Source organism: Equus quagga, chromosome 13 (genome assembly GCF_021613505.1).
Source record: "Equus quagga isolate Etosha38 chromosome 13, UCLA_HA_Equagga_1.0, whole genome shotgun sequence".
In the NCBI taxonomy this organism is placed as follows: Eukaryota; Metazoa; Chordata; class Mammalia; order Perissodactyla; family Equidae; genus Equus; species Equus quagga.
In genome coordinates this window covers 88,797,280-88,815,384 of record NC_060279.1, presented here as the reverse complement: position 1 = coordinate 88,815,384, position 18,105 = coordinate 88,797,280, and the positions used below count along the sequence as shown (strand labels likewise).

General features: G+C 53.3%; 1 protein-coding gene across 4 annotated transcripts; it reads left to right on the top strand.

The window, feature by feature from the left end:
* The first annotated feature begins 426 nt into the window (after positions 1–426).
* Positions 427–14,040, top strand: ZNF473 (zinc finger protein 473). Of its 4 annotated transcripts, XM_046682446.1 has the most exons (6): positions 427–578; positions 3,293–3,492; positions 3,664–3,797; positions 6,596–6,722; positions 8,543–8,632; positions 9,900–14,040. In XM_046682446.1, exons 3-6 carry the CDS (start codon positions 3,783–3,785, stop codon positions 12,101–12,103), a joined length of 2,436 nt encoding a protein of 811 aa, XP_046538402.1. In that variant the 5' UTR covers positions 427–578; positions 3,293–3,492; positions 3,664–3,782; the 3' UTR covers positions 12,104–14,040. The 4 variants fall into 4 exon arrangements, with proteins under 4 accessions (XP_046538402.1, XP_046538405.1, XP_046538404.1 ...); XM_046682449.1 differs by lacking the exon at positions 3,664–3,797; XM_046682448.1 differs by lacking the exons at positions 427–578; positions 3,293–3,492 and adding an exon at positions 4,283–4,316 and having other exon boundaries at positions 3,666–3,797.
* The last annotated feature ends 4,065 nt before the right edge of the window (positions 14,041–18,105 follow it).

Sequence of the window (18,105 nt, the reverse complement as noted above, 5' to 3'; positions counted from 1 at the left end):
GGAACGCTTCCTGGTTCTACTGCGCATATGCCAAGGTGGAGCCAATCGTAAGGAGGGATGAACTACGCAGCATCTCTCCTCCAATGAGACAGAGTTCTTATAATTTCTCCCGCGTCAGCCACGCCCCCTTACTTCCATGTGTCTTCTCAGGAATCCAATTTCCTCAACGCATTTCCATGGCAACCCTCTAGTTGTCACCTTCAGAAAAGGAAAAGCCTCCGAGTCTTCCAGAAAAGGCTGTAGAAGGCTGATTAGGTTGTCCTTCAACAGGGTAAAAGCTGGACTACAATACCCAGATGCCACCTGGTCTCGATTCTGTTTCTACTCTATTTCCCAGAGTGCTCAGCGGGACCTCTAAGGACGCAGAAGCGGGTGGAGATAGGAAGACAAACGAAGGCATCCGCACAGCTTTCTGGGAAACGGAGTCTTGGCGCTGGCGCGGAGGCTCCTGGGTGGAGCCTCCTTGAGGAGATCCGCGCGGCACCGGAAGTGGTTGTGAGGAGGCGCGTGTGGGAGGAGGTGGGTCTCCGGCTCCCGGAGGCATCCAGTCTGTTCCCTGGGCTAGCGGCAGTCTCGAGGTGAGGGGGCGCCGGGGCTGGGGTCGCCGAGGGCTCTGGAGGCTTGGGAGCTCCGTCCTACCTGAGGGGGTGACAGAATGCTCCCGGGGCGACCCCGGCAAAGGGCGCGTCGACCTGGGTGGGGGGGTCTTGAACCTTCGTTCGGAGCCTGTTGCGGGCCAGGCTTCTCGCCCGCGGCCCTGGGGGGAGGGATTCTGTTTTATGGGGGGGGGGGGGGGGGTCGGGGAGATGGGGAGGGGAGTGGTGGCCTGACGTCGCCGGCAGAGCCGGGCGGGATCGTGAGGGACGGACGGATGGGGTCCTGCGGGAGGTCAGTTATGTTTCTTGGAGGCTGTCTGCGCGCGGGCGCCGGGTGGTGCCCGCCTTTTTCCCCCGTCACCTCCGTAGCCGCGCTGAGAGATCGGGTACCCTGGGCACCAGCGTCGTCTCGGGGAGCAGAATTTTCAGACGTTAATCAATAGGGTGCATATTTCGTAACTTTGCAACACCCCCAGCGGAATCTGGGGCAGTTCTTGGAAATCGACTATTTCTGTTGGGAAAAGCGTAAATATTTACACGGAAGGGAATATAGATTATCCATAGCCTGTGGCAATTCAGGTTAGGTATCGCTGCCAGTTTATAAGTAAAGTTCTGGTTTCTAGAGTTGCAGATGAGAGGCTGTGGGTCTGTCGTGTTTGCCCCATTTTGCACGTGGGAAACTGAGGGGCAGAGACGGGAAGGGTCTGGCCGTGATCCCACCCTGGTTGGCAGGACTCCTGGACTCCAGGGCTCAGGGTTTTTTCAGCCCCATAATTGTTGGGCTGGAATCGCTCTGCCAGGCTGCGTGACCTTGAGCTTCACATGAGGGGGTCTGGTTTCTTCCCTCCCGGCTGAGAGTGTATCTGATGTGGACACCATGTGACTTGGAAAGTGTAGACAGAGGTCTCAGACTCCGATGTTGGTGAGGGCCAGGCAGAAAAGGGAAGGGAGAGAACCCGCCTGGGGGGAGGGCGCCCTTTCTCAGGGGGTAGCTTTAAATGGCCTCGACTAACTAGCATTCCCGCGAATGCAGAGAGCCAGTGTGGCCAAATCGTAGGATTTTTCAGCCGCTGGAAACCGAATTTTTAGGCGAAATCTTGCAGTTTTCAAGTTTTGGACTACTTAAAAGAATTTTCTTTCAAAACATTTGCTCTGCCATCACTGTGTGGGCCAAATGAAGAATCTGTGGACTGAATTATACTCACCAGTCGAGCTGAAGCTCTGTCATAGGAGGGAAACCGTTGGCGAGTAAATGTTAGTGCTGACGATCCCTTATTTGCAATCACAAGATTTGGAAAGCTCTGAAAACCAAACTTTATTTTTTCCCGTAAATTTGGGGCCCAAACCTGATCAGAACTGCTGTTGCTTTATAACCTTTAAGTGTCTTATCTAGAGTGAATATTTACACCCTTCACCCTAAAAATATTGAAGTGTTCCAGTACAAAATGCTGTCTACCCCACACACTGCACTGGGATTTTAATGGAGTGTACTGTATATTGCGGATCACCTTTTTAAAATCTGAATTTCAAAGCACATCTGGCCCCAGAGGCTTCAGAATTGTGGACCTGTGTCATTGCTGCTTCGTGATATGAGTGCTTTAAATCCTCCATAGATATGTGCTACTTAGGAAATACACAGTGGCTGCAAATGACTCAGTAGGGCAGTGACTATAATTTTTTTTTTTTTTTTTTTGCTGAGGAAGATTGGCCTGGAGCTAAAATCTGTTTCCATCTTCTTCTCCCTTATATGTGGGACACCTGCCACAGCATGGCTTGATAAGCGGAGCATAGGTCTGCACCTGGGATCCGAACCAGCGAACCCTGGGCCACAGAAGCAGAGTACACGAACTTGACCGCTATGCCAGTGGGCCAGCCCCCATAATTTTTTTTTAATGAAGTAAAATAAAGGAGACCAGAATAGAAAACATCTCAGTACGTTCTCCTTTCTAAGATTCAGTATTGTTTCATGAAGCTTTTGTTTAGTTACGTACGCATGTGAATGAGCACTCAGGATACATATTGTCTGCTTTAGTGTGGGTTGAGGTTAAAAAAAAGGTTAAAGAAACCTTGCTGTTGTAGAAATGGCAACAGTTTTCGGAGGCCGACTCACCGAGACCCAGATCCTAGAGATGACGATCAGAAATGCCAGCAGTATTGGCCCCCAAGGTGCAGTTAAAGAGACTACTGTTGGGGCTGGCCCAGTGGTGCAGCGGTTAAGTGCACACGTTCCCCTTTAGTGGCCCGGGGTTCTTTGGTTTGGATTCCGGGTGCAGACATGGCACCGCTTGGGAAAAGCCATGCTGTGGTAGGCGTCCCACATAGAAAGTAGAGGAAGATGGGCACGGATGTTAGCTCAGGGCCAGTCTTCCTCAGCAAAAAAAGGAAGATTGCTGGCAAATGTTAGCTCAGGGCTAATCTTCCTCAAAAAAAAAAAAAAGAGAAAGACTCCTGTGTGCTGTCAACAAACATCTAAAAAGCGCCGACTGTGTACCAGGCACTGTGCTGTGCTCAGGCCCAGCGGTGAGCAAGACAGGAGCTCCCGCCCAGGTGACAGACCGTAATCGCCACATCTCCCAACGTCTGTACTGACCGATAAGTGCTAAGAATAGCTATGAAGTTGCTTTCTAGATTCTGAAGCACGGTGGCAGCGCGGGGCGGGGTCGTCTGAATAAATACAATTATCGTGATTCCTGCAGGGAGACGCACGTCCAGACTCATCCTCCTGCCTCCGGACACCTTGGGGCTCTTCCAGCATGGCCGGGGAGTCAGCCCGGGGACGACAGGAGACCTTCTCCCGCCTCCCTCGTCCTTCGCGCAGCCCTGCCGGCCGGGCTCGCGGAGGGGAAGGCCGGGGAGCTTAAACGAGGACCGCGGGCCCCAGTTGGCTATGACCCAGGTGAGTCGGGGGTCCCTCCGTCCTATCTGATCGTCCCTAGAAGCTGGGCAGCCGGCCTCCCTGTGTTCTGGCTCGCTGTCCTGTGCTGGCCCCCAGACGACCTTCTTCAAGTAAGACCCGCAGCTGCCGCTCTCCCGCTCAGTACCCTTTAGGAATCCTTGTTGCTCGCAGGATGAAATCCAGGTTTCTCAGCCCATTCCTGCGTGATCCGGGTCCTGCCCCTCGTGTCTTCTCCTGTTTCCCCAGCCGACTGGGACTCCTTTCTTGGCTGGGGATGCCTGAAATCGTGGATGGTCCCAAATCCTGTATGTACTGTGTTTTTTCCCATATGTGCGTATCTATGATAAAGTTCAATTTAAAAAAGAGGCTTGGAAAGAGATGAATAACAATAACTAATGATAAAATAGAACAATTATAGCGATAGGCTGTAATAAGAGTTATGTGAGGGGCCGGCCCGGTGGCGCAGCGGTTAAGTGCGCACTTTCCACTTTGGTGCCCCGGGGTTCACTGGTTTGGATCCCGGGTGTGCACATGGCACCGCTTGGCAAGCCATGCTGTGGTAGGCATCCCACATATAAAGTAGAGGAAGCCGGGCACGGATGTTAGCTCAGGGCCAGTCTTCCTCAGCAAAAAGAGAAGGATTGGCAGCAGATGTTAGCTCAGGGCTAATCTTCCTCAAAAAAAAAAAGAAAGAGTTATGTGAACGTGGTCTTTTTTAATTCTTGTACTTTTTTTGTTCTTTTTTAAATCTTGTACTGCACTGTCCCCACCCTTCGTCTTGTGATCTGAGCTGATACAGTGCCTCCGTCATGAGACGAAGCGAGGTGAGTGACGTATGTAGACATTGTGACCTCGCGTTAGGCTCCTGTTGACCTTCTGATGACACGTCAGGAGGGTCCTCTGCTTCTGACCGCGGGTAGCTGAAACCGTGGAAAGCGAAACCTCGAGTGAGGGGGAAGTGCTGTGCACACGTGCGTGTGTGCGTGTGTTGGCTGTTGTGCTTAGAGTTTTACACAGCTTTTTTCACAAATATCAACGTGACACACCCAGACAAACCTCATGAGAACAGGACCCTGCTCTGCTCTGCCCCAGGCCTGGCACAGGGGCTGCCTCGTGGCATGTGCCCAGGCGTCATTGGACGACGGGCGAGCAGCGACAGTTGTGGCCGCCACTTGCCCCGCTGCTTCCTGTTGGGTCGGGTCCCTGCCGGGCGCTGCGCGGCCTCGGCTTGCTTCATCCTTACATCAGCCGTGATTAGAGGCGAGGAAACGGAGCTGAGAGAGGTGGCATAGCAAGGTCCCCCAGCTGATAAACAGCAGAACAGAATTTGAACTCGGTCTCTCTTACAGACTCCAGAGCCACCCCCGTAACCTCGGTCGGCTTCCCGGGCGTCACGCTCCTTCCCCCACCACTTACTGACCGTGTGACTTGGGGCAGGTGCCTTTGATTCTCAGGCTCAGTCTTGTCTTCTGTAAACTGGGGACAGTCCTGCCTTGAGGAGGCGGCGGTGACTGACTCACTGAAGCGCTGAGTCCGTTCCCGGCACACAGGAAGCTCAGGTCGGAGAACGGCCTTCCCAGGCGGACCCCTGAGGGTGGGGACAGGACGTGTATCTGGGGCTGGCCCTCCCGTGTGCTGGGGACTGTGCGGGCACTTCCCAGCGGCGTTTCAGTCGCTTCTCAGAGCAGCCCTGACGGGGTGGGGCTCAGAAGGGACCTGTGACTTTCTTGCCAGTGGTCATGCACAGGGGAGGGCAGTGGGGCCAAGCCTCCAACCCAGATGAAAGGGTTGGTTTTCATTCATAAAACGTGCATGTGTGTGCATGGATGGGGGTCTGGAAGGAACACGCCAGACAGCCGCAGCTTCCCCTGCAGTCGGGGTGCTTGGGAAAGCCTGTCCCTTTTTATTGTCAGCACTTCTGCAGTACTTGAGTTTTTATTCTCAACACCTGTTCACGGGGCTGGCCCAGTGGGGTAGTGGTTAGGTTCACATGCTCTGCTTCAGCAGCCCAGGGTTCACGGGTTCGGGTCCTGGGTACAGACCTACACACCATTCATCAAGCCCTGCTGTGGTGGCGTCCCACATACAAAATAGAGGAAAATGGGCACAGGTGTTAGCTCAGGGCCAATCTTCCTCAGCAAAAAAAATAAAATAAAAAACAAACACCTGTTCACTAGGAAGTTTTAAAATTAAGAAAGATTGCATCACTAAAAGTTGGGCACCCAGGCAGGCACTTGGAGTCATGCAGCTCAACATGGACCCAGCACCACCTATGCAGGTCTCCTGCCCCAGAAGTTGTACGGAATCGAATCAGGCTGCTGCTCTGTGGACCAGTTTCCAGAAAGTGCAGCGGACAGAGGAGCAGCTGAATGACACCAAGAGGAAGCGGTTTGCCATATCCAGGACGTGGGCCTCAGATCGGGGGCGTGGCGGGATAAAGAGGGCAGAGAGGTAGGCCTGCAGGTTGAAACCCTTCAGAGCCAGACCAGCCGCACGCAGGGCATGGGCCTCCCTCCATTCCGAATCAGACGAGCCAGCCGCAAGCACACTGTGGAACCCAGAGTCAGCAAAGTCCTAGGGACCGAAAGCAGAGTGGCGGCCGGGGGCGGGGGAGATGGGACGTCGGTGTCTAATGGGGTCAGAGTTCAGTTTTGCAAGGAGAAGAGAATTCTGGAGATGGATGGTGGTGATGGTTACACAGCAGCACGAATATCCTTGGACGTTGATGGGGTTGAAGGGGTGATGGGTACGTGGCGTGTCTGTTACGTGCATCTCTCCTCCTGTCTGTGTTTGAAAATTTCCGTAATAAAAACTGAAAATCTTGAACGAACACTAGAAAAAAGCAAAAGCCAGAAACAGGTGGATTTTAGGATCAGGCAGGCCTGAGTTTCAGTCCTGCCTGTGTGGCCTTGAGGGGACATTCTGCTCCCCCTCCAAGACTCCATGTCCTTGCCCACAAGATATGGGGATGCCCCGTCTCACGACTCAGAATCTCACGAGACGGTTTTTGCCAGAGGCCTAGCACACTGCAGGGGGCAACTGAGCCACTGGGCCCCCTCCCTGAGCCCAGCCCCAGAGTCACTGACGGTGTGTCGTGTTGCAGGACTTTGTGACCCTCAAGGACGTGACCATGGACTTCACCGTGGAGGATTGGGAGCAGCTGGACCTGGACCAAGGGGACCTGTTCTGGGACACGGCCCTGGACAACTACCAGAGTCTCTTCTTACTGAGTGAGTGTCTGTCCCGGGCTGGTCACCCGGGGCCCCTCGTCACCCCCGGATGAATGCCCGGCTCCTGAGCACCTCAGAGCTAGCAAGATCTTGCCTGGCGGTGCTCAGCGGCCGATTCTGCCCCCAGGGGACATTGGCAATGCCCGGCCACCTTTTTGATTGTCACCATTGGGGGAGGGGTGTACTCCTAGGCATCTAGTGGGTAGAGCCTGGGGATGCTGGCGCACGTCCTCGAATGCAAGCACAGCCACCACCACCAAGGATCATCCGACCCAAAATGTCACCAGTGCCGAGGTTGAGAAACCTTGATCCGGCCCTGCCTGCCGCTCCAGCCTCAGGGCACTTTCCTCTTTGTCATTAGAGGGTGACTCCTCCAGCTGACACTTGGGGTCTTCACACTGGCTCTCCCCCCTGCCTAGAAGTCTCTCGTCCCTTCCTTGCCCCGGGGCTTCCCTTTTTCACGACTTACACTGCGTTCCCATTAGCATTCACCTCACTGTGACACTATCACAGTGTCTTCCCCTCTCTAGTTCCTCAGTTCTTTTCCAAAAACAGAAGAGTCGTTTATTCCAAAAGATGAAAAAAAGATGACACACTAGAAACTCCCATTTGATGTCATTTTGTCACGCTGGGACAGACTTTCTCCAAACAGTATTCCATGTGTGCTACAGCAGCAGCTGAGGGCAGGGCTGAGCTCAATACCTTTTCAGTTTCTTTTCTTTTCTTTTCTTTTCTTTCTTTTTTTTTTTTTGGTGAGGAAGATTGGCCCTGAGCTAACATCTGTTGCCAATCTGCCTCTTTTTGCTGGAGGAAGATTGTCAGTAAGCTAACATCTGTGCCCATCTTCCTGTATTTTATATGTGGGATGCCTGCCACCACAGCATGGCTTGTTGAGCGGCATGTAGGTCTGCACCCAGGATGCAAACCTGCAAATCATGGGCTGCCAAAGCCGAGGGCGTGAACTTAACCACTATGCCTCTGGGCCAGCCCCTCTTTTTAGTTTTTAAACTTCAGCCCACAGTGGAAATCCGTTTCCCTTGAGGCCCCTGCAGGCATGTGTGTGTTTGCATGAATAGTGTGTTAGTTTCCGTGGCTGCCCTTAGAGAGGCCACAATTTCAGTGGCTTAAAACACGCATTTCGTTTCTTACACTTCTGGAGGTCACAAGTTTGGAATGGGTCTTGCTGGGCTGAAATCGAGGTGTCGGCAGGGCTGACGGCTGAAGGCTCCAGGGGAGAGTCCGTTTCCTGGCCTTTTTTCAGCTTCTGGAACCATCTGCATTGCGTGGCTCATGGCCCTGTTCCTCATCTTCAGAGCCAGCACCGGGTTCTCCTCTGCTGTGGTGCGTGTCCCTGGGATTAGGGCTCCGTGTGCCCTGCCTTGAGGAGTTTGCAGAGGGTGGGGTGCAAGACGCACTGGGCCCTGGGACCCCCCCCACCTTCCATCACAGCGCCTGGCCCACGGAGGCCTCAGGCAGGGTGCGGTCCACGGGTGGATGAGTGAAGCATGAACGGCTGAGGAAGCACATGCCTTTCCACCTGGCAGACTCTGCTCATCCCTTGAGCCGTTGCAAGTCCTTTATGTCCCCAGCCGTGACAGCTCTGATCACATTGGATTGTGTATGACCATCTGGGTCCCGCTCCTCCCTGGACCGGGAGCCTTGCAGGGCAGGCATCTCTGGAGGCGCCCAGGGCAGCATCTGGCCACCCGGAGTGTGTGCTGGGCAAAGCATCGAATAGCTGGGGGAGCTAGAAGGTTCCCGCTGAGCGGCTGCATGGCCTCCACATCCTGGTTGATGGCAGTGCCGTTCTCTCCCTGCAGACCCCCCGAGACCCAAGCTGACCTCCCGTCCAGATGGTACGGAAGAGCTGGAGGCCCGGGTGAGAGGAAGTCCAGAAGCGACGGGCCCTGGTGAGTGGGCGGGGAGGGGCCACAGCACCTGGCGGGAGGCGGCGGGGTCCTGGCTGCGGCTGTTAGTGTGCCCTCTGTCCTCAGAACCTCCATCCAGACCCTGCATGTGCTCCCAGCCATTGTGAGCTGCAGCCTCTGGGCTTCGCTGCCATGTGCTGGCTTCCGTCCCCTCATCCCGACAGGGATCTGGACCCTCCCTCTGCACGCCCGCCTTGTTTCTGCCGCCTCAGCGGTAAATACGTGGCCGTCCTGTGGCCTTTGCTCTGTCCCCTCCTCGCTCCTTGCAGACTCAGCACGGGTGGCCTTCCGTCGCCCAACAGTCTCTCCCTCTTCCTGCCTGGCGCCCCCTGAGCACCGTGGACGCCCTGATCTACCTGTGTCGCCCCCTTCGTATAGGCCCATCCCTGCTTTGGGCCCTTGGAGCACAGCAGATGGCCACATCTGTTAGGAACTCCAGCCCGGGCCTCAGCCCTGCCAAGGGCACGTGCTCTGCCCTCTCCCAGGCCATGGTTCCTCCAGAGATCCAGTTAAGCCGATTGGGACATCCCCAGTGGGAGAAAGCAGGGCCCAGAGCCTTGCCCTGGGCCCAGGAAGCTTTTCTCATTGTTCTCTTGGTATCATAAGGAGAAGGGCCCTAAACGAGGGTCCAGGGGTGCTGGCTGCACAGCTCAGTTGGCCTCCCCCTCCCCAGCCACCGTGCAGTTCCGTCCGTGGCTCACCTCTTGTGAGCTTGTAGGCGGGAGCCCACTGGGGCCTCCTGTCCAGCCACCAGCATTGCGCACAGGTGACTAACCCAGGCACAGACTCCCGTAAGCCCAGACTCCTGTGTTTGCCACCTCACCCTGTGGGCTGTTTCCGAGAACGTGTAGCCGTGTCTCAACCAACAACCAGATACGCCCTCCAGTGGTAGCGACCATGTTGCGTTGTTATCATTTACCTCTTGCCCCCTTGAATGGTGCTCTTCTCCAGGAAGTAGGCCTTAGCCATGAGGCGACAGGGGAGAGATCCCCGGAGAGGCTGCCCTTTCCTGTGGAGCCACTGCGATTGCCCAGCTCCCCCTTAACCCTCCTAGAAACAGGCTCTCTGTGTCCTATGATGCCCGCTCCAGCTGGGTCACCACTCTGGCCCCATCTCCTTCGTCCCCTTGATGGACAGGCTTGGCTCAGGACCCATCTCCTGTTCTCCCTCTTGTCTGTGTCCTCGCCCTGCAGCTCCTGTCTTTTCACCCTGGGGAGCAGGAGACATGGGCACCTTCCCTCTCTTTCAGACAAGGCTGAGAGCAAGAACTCTCCTCGGCATGAGGACTTCTCGGAAGAAGGACTCTCCCAGGAGATGATGGAGATGTTTTCCAAGGACAGCCTCTGGAACTCGGAGTTGGCAGAAGCCTGCCTAGGCGAGAGCTGGTTAGATAGTTTGCTAGGAGATCCAGAAAGTCTTCCGAGGGCTGACACGGTTACCAGCAAGGAAAGTCCCCCGGGATGCAAGAGTCATGAACTTGAGAGAGGCCTCAGTCCCGAGTCCCCGCTCTTCACGGAAGGGGATTCCGTGATGCGTGATCTTCCTGAAAAGAGCGTCTCACCAGCCAAGCCTCAGGAATCTCGGAATGACTCCGACTGCTACTCAGACCAGAGCCGGCAGGATATGACGGTGCAGGGAGGGGGGAACCCGTGCAAATGTAGTGAATGTGGGAAGAGCTTCAGCCGGAGTTACGACCTTCTTCAGCACTGGATTACGCACGTCAGGGAGAAACCCACTGTGAATCAAGAACACGAGAGAGGTTTCAGCCAGAGTTCTTGCCTCTTTGTGCGTCCGGTGACGCACACGGGCTACAAACCCTATGGGTGTCCTAAGTGTGGGAGAACTTTTCGTCAGAATGCACACCTCCTGCGGCATCAGAAAGTTCACACCAGAGAAAAACCACGTGAGAGTCAAGATGGCGACTGTCCCTCTGGCCATGGCACGCAGCCTGTGGAGCATCAGACCCACCCAGCTGGTAAATCCTACAAGTGTAACGAGTGTGGCAAGAGTTTCAGACGGACCTTCCATCTCGCTCGGCATCAGAAGACCCACGCTCGGAAATGCTATGAATGTGCCACGTGCAAGGCAACCTTCCACTTAAGTAAATACCTCCTCCAGCATCAGAAAATTCACGCTGCCCAAACCACCTCCGAGTGTCAGGAATGCGGGAAGGCCTTCAGGAGGAGCTCGGCCCTCGTCAAACACCAGTCTGTTCACACTGGGGAAAAGCCTTATAAGTGCGACGAGTGTGGGAAACCCTTCAGCCATGTCTTCACCCTAAAGATCCACCAGAGAGCTCACAGTGGAGAGAAGCCTTACAAATGCGGTGAATGTGGGAAAGCTTTCTACCGGAACACTCACCTCCATGAACATCGGTGGGTTCACACGGGCTACAGGCCCCACAAATGTCCTAAGTGCGTCAAGAGTTTCAGCCGGCCATCCCACCTCATCCGACACCAGTCCACTCACGCCCCAGAAAAGCCCTACAGCTGTGCCGAGTGCAAGGAGACCTTCAGCCATAAGGAATACCTCATTCACCACCAGAAGAGCCACACCGTGGACGCCCCCTACGCATGTCAGGAGTGCGGCGAGCGCTTCATCTGCAGCTCGACCCTCACGTGCCACCAGAGCATTCACACCAGAGAAAAACGAAGCCTTGATGAGAGCGGGAGGGCCTTGAATCAGAACCCGGAACAGAGAGAGCATCCAGGGGTCGGCGAGAAAACCTTCAGCTGCAGCAAATACCTGAGTCAGCACGAGCGGATTCATGCCAGGGTGAAGCCCTTTGAGTGTCAGCAGTGTGGGAAGGCCTTTGGCCAAAGCGCACAGCTCCTCTGCCACCAGGGGGTCCACTCCGGAGCGAGGCCCTATGCGTGTGGGGACTGCGGGAAGGCCTTCCTCCATGCCACCTCCCTCAGCAGGCATCAGTCCACCCACAAGAGCGAGCACGCCTTCAGATGTAACGAATGTGGGAAGACGTTCAGCCAAAGTGCACACCTCTCAGAACATCGGTTAATTCACACCACAGGGGAACCCTTTAAATGTGACAAGTGTGACAGAGTCTTTGCGCAGGGTAACCACCTTACTCAGCATCAGAAAACTCACGCCAGAAAGAAGTCCTTTGAGTGTAAGGAATGCGGGAAAACGTTCCGTCAGAGCTGGTGCCTTTCCATTCACCAGAGAGTTCACACTGGGGAGAAGCCCTACGTGTGTGCCGAATGTGGGAAAGCCTTTTCCCAGAAAACGAATCTGACGCAGCACGAGAGGGTTCACACCGGGGAGAGGCCCTACGCCTGCCCTGTGTGCGGGAAAGCCTTTGGCCTCAGTGCCCACCTCAGCCAGCACCAGAGGATTCACACCCAGGAGAAACCGTATCAGTGCCGACACTGCCAGAAAGCCTTCCGCTGCTGCTCCGGGCTCAGCCAGCATCAGCGAGTTCACGCTCAGAAGTAACAAGCAGCAAGACTACCCGTGGCTGCTGGGGGGCAGCGGGGTCCCAGGCATCTGAGAACGTGGTCCTCCGAGGCCTGAAGTTGAAACCATCACGTCGTAAGCTCCCTCCCCGCCAATAAGTAAATCTCTTCATTAATAAAGATCGATTAGAAAGTTTGCACACGAGTTTTGTTAAAATGACGAAAACACAAAGTTGAGAAGCTGGGTAGTAGGGGGATGCAGAGGTGGGCTCTAGAGCCAGTCTGCCCAGTTAAGTCCAAGCTCTGCCATCTGCTACCCAAGTGACCTGGGGAGAGTCATGGGGCCTCTCAGACCCTCTGTCTCCTCATCTGTAAAATGAGCACAGTCATAGTTATCTACCTCAGACAGCTGTTGTGAGGATAAATAAATAGATGAAAGCACTTAGAACAGAGTGCCTAGCACACAGTAAGTACTCACCAGGAGTGAGCTACAAATGCGCATCAGATATAAGATAAATATACTGTTTTATATTAAAAGGAAGAGAAGAATTAGCAACCCTCAATCTCTATTTTACTGCAGTTAATATTCTTACTAATATTATGCAGAACTTCAACTTTTAAAGTTTTTTTGCCGACATGTCCTTGGCTTAATTTGGTTCCAACAACCCAGCACCTTGCTCTTTTTTTTAAGAAAACGTCTAGCCTTTTTCTTCCCTCCGTCTCTCTGCTCTGTTGTAATATTTTCTTAACTCACCCACAGACAGCCAGTAAGAGCATGGAAGCTAACATCAGGTGGCTAGAACTTTCCACTCTTGAGCTCCCAAGCCCCTCAGAAGGACCCTCTCCCACGTACACATGCCGCCTCTTCCACTAATCTTCGCCCATTTAAGGCCATTGGTTATAACATGAGGCCCAGTTTGTCATGGGCGTTAATGATACTGGAGACGGCTAGATTCAGTTAGGGGAGCTGCGTCGGGTATTGCCACATGGTTAACACAATCTGTGCAGATGTGCTTGGTGGTGAAAATTGTGATCCACGCAAATGACTGCTGGAATGTACCTCATTCACTGTTTGTCCGGGCTGGCTGCTCCCCAGGCACTTTGCTGGCTCTGGGACACAGAGTGCCAGTATGCTAAGCCCTGCCCTTGCCTCGAAGCTTCTGGAACCAAGGAAATGGATGGCCCCATTTTCACAGAGGAGCCCTGTTCGTTGACAAGTGACATCTTAAGAGGTCGCATTCCCTCATGTCACAGCAAGTTCTGGGGCCACTGAGGATTGTCGGAGAGCCCAGTGAGGACACGATCCTGATGGAGCCTGGCATCAGCTGCTCAGCTTGGCCAGGCCTGCTCCACAGCCGAGACTCGCTTCACGGAGCTGCACAACCAGTTGCTGCTTGACGGCTCCTCCTCAGCTCCGGGCTTCTGTGTCCCACTCACTACATGACCTGGTCACACCTTTGCTGAAGCACAAACAGAATCTCTTGAAGACATGGGACACACACTTTAATATTGTTCACACTTTTGGTGCTAAAAACGTTTAGGAGTACGTGTTCTGTGCTTTATAATCCTCGCCCCTTGAGTTCTGTTGGTTGGTTTTGTTGTTGAAACTGGGAACTTACACTGGCTGAGCCTTGGGCCCATCCCACAGTGAAGAGCTTACTGGTTTTCAGATGGCCAGACGTTCCGCTCCCTGCACATGGTCCCTGCCTGCGTACCCCCGTCCAGTCTGGGCGACAGGCCTGTTTTATACCAAAGGGGCACCAGGGTGTTGTGGGTGAAGTAGCAGCGGGAACTCAAACTGAAAGTGTTCACTGAGAGTTTTGACACCAAACAATAGAGCTCAGAGGCCCTGTGGAAAATCGGCAGCCTCTGGGCGTGGGGCAGTCTCTGTAACTAATGACCAGTGTGGCTGTGGGCCAGTGTCAAAACGCCCTTCATGTGTGCATGTTGGTTCTCATTAAAGTTTCGAGTCTAAAAGCCTTGGTTCCTTCTCTCTGCCTGCTGTCACACACCTGTCCTTGCCTGCCATGTGCTTACGTTCTAGCCAGGGCCGGGCTGGTAATCGTGAAAACCATCCCATAAAACAGGGCAATTAGGGGGCTGGCCTGGTGGGGTAGTGGTTCAGTTCGCATGCTCTGCTTTGGTGGCCTAAGGTTCAGATCCCGGACATGGACCCAGCATCGCCCATCAAGCCATGCTGTGGTGGCGTCCCACGTAAAATACAGGAAGATTGGCACAGAGGTTAGCAACAATCTTCCTCACACACACACACAAAACCAAAAAAAACAGGGCAGTTAGGTCTGTTTTCCCAAAGTCTGGGTGGGACATGGACCACCGGGGAACCACATGGTTTCAGCCGGTCCTCAGATACGTCATCGAACAACACTTCCATTCTAGTGCACTCCTAGTTAACCAAGGAGAACGCATGTTGTTTACCCTCCTCTCGTTACAAAGACACAGCAGGCCTCAGGCTCAAACAAGGATTTTACCTAGAATTTAACACTATTTGGCTCTCCCCTTTTTCCCTGTACTGAGAAGACGTGCTAGTTTCCCGCTTGTGGTAGTGGTTGAGTCCTCTTTAAACGTAAATTGAGAGTCAGCCCTGGGCGTCTAGTGGTTAAGATTCGGCGTTCTCACCACTGTGGCCCAGGTCCGTTTCCTGGTCGTGGGACCACACCACCCGCCTGTCAGTTGTTGTACTGTGGTGGCAGCTCCCATGGAGAACTAAACTTAGGACTTGGCCACACAACCCTGCACTGAAGCTTTAAAAAAAAAGGGGGGGGGAGGGGGCTGGCCCAGTGGCACAGTGGTTAAGTTTGTGTGCTCCACTTTGGCAACCCGGAGTTCATGGGTTCAGATCCCGGGTGCGGACATGGCACTGCTGGGCATGCCATGCTGTAGTAGGCGTCCCACATATAAAGTAGAGGAAGATGAGCACAGATGTTAGCTCAGGGCCAGTCTTCCTCAGCAAAAAGAGGAGAATTGGTGGCAGATACTAGGTCAGGCAGGGCTAATCTTCCTCAAAAAAAAAAAAAAGGTCTCAGATCTACACTTCACCCCGTCCCCAGCAGCCCTGACTTCTCTTGGGCTTATACAAAGTTCTGCAGCCCCCTACATTTCATCCCCAGTTCTAGGCAAAGAACATATGACCTAGTTTGGCCAATCGACATTCCCTTCCCTGGCCAATGTGACTAGTTCAGAAATGGGCATGTGGGCCGATCAGAGTGGACCTTGGGACCTCTGCTAAGGATGCTGGGACAAAGGTGCTCTCTCTTCCCTGCTGGGCACGATCAAAAAACACGTGGAGCAGTCACTGGGGCAGCCACCCCAGCCATGCCGGGGACTGTAGTGGGTTAAACGGTGGCCCAAGTTCATGCCCATCTAGGACCTCAAAATATGTCCTTATTTGGAAATAATTAATGGATTGAGATGAGAGCACACTGGGAGTAGGGTGGGCCCTGAATCCAATGGCTGGTGTCCTAATAAGAGAGAGGACACAGACACATAGACACAGAGAAGCAGGCCATGTGAAGACAGAGGCAGCAATTGGAGTGACACAGCCACAAGTCAGAGAGCACCAGGAGCCCCCAGAAGCTGGGAGAGGCAAGGAAAGGTTCCCCCTAAAGCCTTTGGAGGGAGCATGGCCCTCCCAACATCTTGATTTCAGAATTCTGGCTTCCAGAACTGTGAGAGAATAAATTTCTGTTGTTTGAAGCCGCCAAGTTTGTGGTACTTTGTTACAGCATCTAATGCAGGGACTCAGCCTTAGACGAATCAGCACTTCAGGAGGTGAAGTGAGTTGACAGGACAAAACTAGGTCCTTGGTGACATTGTTAAGCTCCTGGATCAAACCTTACCTGAGCACACTTAACTTTGGACTTTGCAGTTACCCGAGCCAGTAACTCCCCTGTGTTGTTTAAGCCAGGTAGAGGCAGGTTTTCTATTCATCACAGCCAAAGAATTCCTGGCTGGCACAGTGGTTGAATTCACCGCTTCATTCCTCAGTCAGGAAGGCGTGTTCTAAATCAAGTGAGGGAAACCTTAGCGAATCCATTCTCACGGAGGTATTCAAACCAATTCCTTGCAAGCTTCGATGCCATGATCAGAACTACACAAAGGAGACCTCATAACTGAGCACAACTCCCCAATGGCTGGAAGGCCTCGTGGTTATCACGGGTCCCATTCTAGACTTGAGGGGTTACCCGAGTCACCCCCTAGGTGGAGCCCTCTACATGAAAACCGTCCAAGGGTTGGGCCGGTCATACTCTAAAAGCTCATGGAAGTGACCCTACACTTTCTTTCTTGTGTATCTTCATGTCTGAGGGGGATATTGTGATCCCCAGTTGACGGCTGAGCAATCTAAGGCTCAGACAGGCCAAGGGACTTAGCTACAAACATCAGACCCTGATCAAAACCCCAATCCTGCTCTTCCCACTGAGCCACCACCCCCGGCGACACTGCAGGTGGCTCAGGCGAAGCTCTGTGGAAGTCAGAAGGCACAGATTTCAGTTCATGCTTTTCACCACCGACAGAGAAATCATTAAGATGAGTCACCTCTGAAGTCACTGGGACCAGTGGGATGGGGAGAAATTCACACGTGTCGTTTTTCTGAGTTTCTCACCTGAGCGATTCAAAGCCGCAATATTAGCAGCCTTTCCTCCTGGGGTCAGGGGTTGGGAACCTAAATTTTAACCTCAGAGCTTGGGCCATGCTCAGAGCCATCCTTTCATCTGTCCCTCCAATTTTCCACTTTGATCTGAAAGTAGAAGAATAAATGCAAAAGGAGTGAAGTAGTGAAACAATCTGGCACTTCCTGAATAGGCTGAGCACACAATTGCCCTGGGACCCAGCACATTCTGTTATCACAGATTTTAAAGATTTCTTTTGTAAGATTAGCACTTGTAAACTTGGAACACGCTCTTAACCTCTACCTTAACATAGTACCCGGCAACTCATAAGTGACTGAAAAATGTGTTACTCATAAAATCAATAACAATAGATTTGTGCGTGTGTGTGTGAGGAAGACTGGTCCTGAGCTGACATCTGTTGCCAATCTTCCTCTTCTTTTTTTTCTCCACAGAGCCCCTGTACATAGTTGTGTATCCTAGTTGTGGGTCATTCTAGTTCTTCTATGTGGGACGCTGCCACAGCATGGCTTGATGAGCGGTGTGTAGGTCTGTGCCCAGGATCTGAACTCACAAACTGAGGGCTGCAGAATGGGGGTGCATGAATGTAACCACTACACCATCTGGCTGGCCCCAATAATAGATTTCTTATTACTAAACATTTACCAATCACCTGCCTTAGAAAGGGAGGTTAGAAACTGAGAAACCAAGCTGGTTCCTCACCATTCAATTCAACCCATGAGTCCCTAACCCAAAAGCAAGAGAAGATCAGTGAACAACCATGGATGGATCCCTGCTCCTCTCAGAAACTCAGTTTCCCCACTGGACTCAAGAAGGATACTGGGTGCGAGGATTCTCAGAACAAGTGTCAGTGTGATCTGCCCACTCCGGCTTCGTTAGCTCAGGCCCACCTGAGGCCCCGCCCCTTTTCCTAGACACAACCACACTTCCTTCCATGCCTACTCCAACCAATCCGGGCTGGCCCTTCTCAGAACCCCGCCCCTAACCCCGCCCCCTACTCCCCCCACCACCTCTAATCCCGACCCCACCGGCCTCGGACTGCCAGCCACGCGCCTGCTGGCCCATTGGCCGGGGCCAGCTTCTCTCACCTCTATCCACGGAGGTGACCTAAATCCCCAAGCCAAGCCACTCTTCTGGCCAAAGACAGGAGGATAGGATAAGTGTTATTAACACTTAGATCCTTGTAGAAATTAATAAAAGAAACCTTAACTAAATTTTAGTCAGAAATGCCTATAGGTGGAGCTCTCAGGCCCTATCACACATCATCAATTACACCAAACAGGAAGAGACAGATGGCTACATCTTCCACCGGAAGTAAAACTACGTTACTACTTGAAGGAAGATTTCTCTCCCCACCTGGCAACAGCCCAGCCAATGAGAAACACTGCAGCTCAGC

Coding starts and splice junctions, on each gene's coding strand:
- ZNF473 (XM_046682446.1), top strand. Junction 6,723..8,542: donor CCAGAGTCTCTTCTTACTGA/GTGAGTGTCTGT, acceptor CTCTCCCTGCAG/ACCCCCCGAGACCCAAGCTG. Junction 8,633..9,899: donor TCCAGAAGCGACGGGCCCTG/GTGAGTGGGCGG, acceptor CCTCTCTTTCAG/ACAAGGCTGAGAGCAAGAAC.